The sequence below is a fragment of the Diaphorina citri genome, unplaced genomic scaffold, assembly GCF_000475195.1.
Source record: "Diaphorina citri unplaced genomic scaffold, Diaci psyllid genome assembly version 1.1 scaffold7174, whole genome shotgun sequence".
Taxonomy (NCBI): Eukaryota; Metazoa; Arthropoda; class Insecta; order Hemiptera; family Psyllidae; genus Diaphorina; species Diaphorina citri.
Window position 1 is genome coordinate 1 of NW_007384550.1, and position 3,787 is coordinate 3,787.

The 3,787-nt window shown below is 40.5% G+C and overlaps 1 protein-coding gene across 1 annotated transcript; it reads right to left on the reverse strand.

Annotated features, from left to right (window-relative positions):
• Positions 1–21: 21 nt before the first annotated feature.
• LOC103522165 (ubiquitin carboxyl-terminal hydrolase puf-like) lies at positions 22–3,781 on the reverse strand (the record flags this gene model as incomplete). The annotated part of the gene is made up of 4 exons (XM_026832475.1): positions 3,714–3,781; positions 2,273–2,387; positions 1,435–1,625; positions 22–190 (listed from the first exon to the last, which is right to left on the reverse strand). Coding segments are annotated over exons 1-4 (496 nt in total), but the record flags the coding sequence as incomplete, so codon positions are not given.
• Between the last annotated feature and the right edge of the window lie 6 nt (positions 3,782–3,787).

The following is a 3,787-nucleotide window of genomic DNA, read 5'->3' on the forward strand; positions in this document are numbered from 1 at the left end:
CAAGGTTTCTCATTAACTTACCAGGTTTATGTTGAGCAAGCAGTCTACTGTGTAGAGTCACATAGTTCTCCATGGTACCCTTGACTAGTTCTACCAATAGATCGTAAGCTGCCGAACGAGATGATTGGGATTTACACTTGGGGAAGTGTCGATTCTGAGGGTCCGGTAGAGCGAAGAGAAAGTCGAAAACCTGAACAAACAAACAAACAAACAAAAACAAACAAACAAACAAACATGTAAGTAAACAATGTAAAGGAGGAACGTAGAATATTTTAGTGGTTCAATGGTCTGTTGAGAAGGATTCTTAAGACCAGATCGGACCCAAAATAAAAATTTTAATAACCAAATTTCTGAATTTCATGTTAAGAAAAAGAAGTTCAATTTTTGCACACTTAAATGATCCCTTATTACATGGGGATTATTTTGAGATAGAGAAATTTCCAGCAAAAATCTTTTTTTTTTTCTCAAATACCTACGTACGTATTCCGCAAATGTGACAGCAAGTCGTGTGATGTTCACACCAGATTAAAAAAAAAAAAACTTCGAATTCACTCGGTTCTTGCAACTAAAATTGATTTCACTCACCATTTCCAACAGATCATGTCCAGTAGGCGACGACTTGAAGGAAGGAGAGTGGCGTAGAATATTGTACAGTAGGGTTAGCATACCCACCAGACCATCGTCTTAATCCGAGAGTTTAACTTAAACCGAGTTTTAAACCCAATTTGTGGCCTTCGGCCTTAAAGAAACAACTTAGAATTCACTCCATTCTTTCAGCCAAGATCGCTATCACTCACCATTTCCAACAGATCATGTCCAGTAGGCGAAGACTTGAAGGAAGGAGAGTGCCGTAGAATATTGTACAGTAAGGTTAGCATACCCACCAGACCATCGTCTTAATCCGAGAGTTTAACTTAAACCGAGTTTTAAACCCCATTTGTGGCCTTCGGCCTTAAAGAAACAACGTAGAATTCACTCCATTCTTTCGGCCAAGATCGCTATCACTCACCATTTCCAACAGGTCATGTCCAGTAGGCGACGACTTGAAGGAAGGAGAGTGGCGTAGAATATTGTACAGTAGGGTTAGCATACCAACCAGACCATCGTCTTAATTCCGAGAGTTTAACTTAAACTGAGTTTTAAACCCCATTTGTGGCCCTCGGCCTTAGAGAAACAACTTAGAATTCACTCCATTCTTTCAGCCAAGATCGCTATCACTCACCATTTCCAACAGATCATGTCCAGTAGGCGAAGACTTGAAGGAAGGAGAGTGCCGTAGAATATTGTACAGTAAGGTTAGCATACCCACCAGACCATCGTCTTAATCCGAGAGTTTAACTTAAACCGAGTTTTAAACCCCATTTGTGGCCTTCGGCCTTAAAGAAACAACGTAGAATTCACTCCATTCTTTCGGCCAAGATCGCTATCACTCACCATTTCCAACAGATCATGTCCAGTAGGCGAAGACTTGAAGGAAGGAGAGTGGCGTAGAATATTGTACAGTAGGGTTAGCATACCCACCAGACCATCGTCTTCGGAAGGTACATGTCGGATTTCCCGATACTCCCGTGTGGCTAAACTATGGGTGAGACGTTCTGCTAGCGAGTTGAGATCCACGACACCCTCTGTGAATAGGAACAAAGAAACAATGCAAATTTAATATACAGAGTGTTTATAAAGTCATCTGCGGGCTGTATTGCACCTTGTAATGGAGAAAAGGTGGAAGGATTATGTTGTACTCCCGTGTGGCTAGACTATGGGTGAGACGTTCCGCTAGCGAGTTGAGATCCACGACACCCTCTGTGAATAGGAACAAAGAAGCAATGCAAATTTAATATACAGAGTGTTTATAAAGTCATCTGCGGGCTGTATTGCACCTTGTAATGGAGAAAAGGTGGAAGGATTATGTGAATTAAGACTTGAGTGAGAAAAATTCAACAGGGCATGAGGTACACAATAGGGCTGCCTGGAATGAAATCTAATATATAAAAATAACCTATATACAAAATATTCCAACTAAGGGGCGGGATTCCAACTTTATCTCGGCAAGGTTCGTTTTAGGAACGGCTGGCTTTTTCCTGTCCTGTCCTCCTTCTCTTTTCGTTTTCCGGACAATAAGATCTTTTTTACAGTACCCTCCATCAAACGTCTTAGGCCTGCCATACACATTCAGGTAGACCTGACAGACGCACCTGTCAGGTCTACCTGATAGTGAATGGCCCTAAAAATGTTATCTAATGCTTGAGATTGACTAATATGTTATTTTTCTTACCTCGGAGTGCATCGTCAGGCAAGTTGTCCACCAGTCTTCCCATAAGCCAGAAGTAATCTCTACACGCTGGTCCATATGGTTCCTTGCCCTCCTCAGCCGGCTGATGTACTGACGACTGAAATTTGAAGCATACATTAATCAAGGCTAATTCGTTTAATACTACCTACTGATTCAGGTACAGTCCACTTCAACTGGGAAGTCCGATGACCTTTGGGTGCGCACTCGTCAAAAAATAGCTCGTTGATTAACAAGTAAGCATGCCCTCCTTCTCTTTTCGTTTTCCGGACAATAAGATCTTTTTTACAGTACCCTCCATCAAACGCCTTAGGCCTGCCATACACATTCAGGCAGACCTGACAGACGCACCTGTCAGGTCTACCTGATAGTGAATGGCCTTAAAAATGTTATCTAATGCTTGAGATTGACTAATATGTTATTTTTCTTACCTCGGAGTGCATCATCAGGCAAGTTGTCCACTAGTCTTCCCATAAGCCAGAAGTAATCTCTACACGCTGGTCCATATGGTTCCTTGCCCTCCTCAGCCGGTTGATGTACTGACGACTGAAATTTGAAGCATAAAATAATCAAACCCTGATGGGGCTTACGAAAAATGTTGGAAAATGATCAGATCGAAGCAGTAATGGGCGATTTTCTCCTAAGAGGGAAATTCAGATTTTACTAAATACCTAATTTTACATTACTAATTAGGGGTTCAGGTAACAGGATAACAGTAGAACTCATTCAGAGAAAGGGCCCGTGCGAGATCCCCGAAGGTCGATCAGGACAAAAATCTGATTATTTCTAACAATTTAATCATAATCAGACAAATCATGCGAGAGTTCTAGTGCAACAAACAAACAAACAAACAAACAAACAAACAAACAAACAAACAAACAAACAAACAAACAAACAAACAAACGGAAAGAGGAATTCGTATTTTTAATGAAATTTTTATTCGGTGTTTTTCAACATAAAGGTTATTGTAACACAAGAAATCAAAATAATCAAACCCTGATGGGGCTTACGAAAAATGTTGGAAAATAATCAGATCGAAGCAGTAATGGGCGATTTTCTCCTAAGAGGGGAATTCAGATTTTACTAAATACCTAATTTTACATTACTAATTAGGGGTTCAGGTAACAGGGTAACAGTAGAACTCATTCAGAGAAAGGGCCCGTGCGAGATCCCCGAAGGTCGATCAGGACAAAAATCTGATTATTTCTAACAATTTCTCAAATGATAGATTGAAGATTCTGTAACTTTGTGAAGGTCCATCTTGTCTAACAATTTCATCTTAATCAGACAAATCGTGCGAGAGTTCTAGTGCAACAAACAAACGGAAAGAGGAATTCGTATTTTTAATGAAATTTTTATTCGGTGTTTTTCAACATAAAGGTTATTGTAACACAAGAAATCAACCAAAAGTATATATGTATTTTACCTGTGCGGACTGAGGTGTCATAGATTCCGCAGCGCCCAGAAAGCCCACCAGTAGATTGAACAAGGGCGCCACCA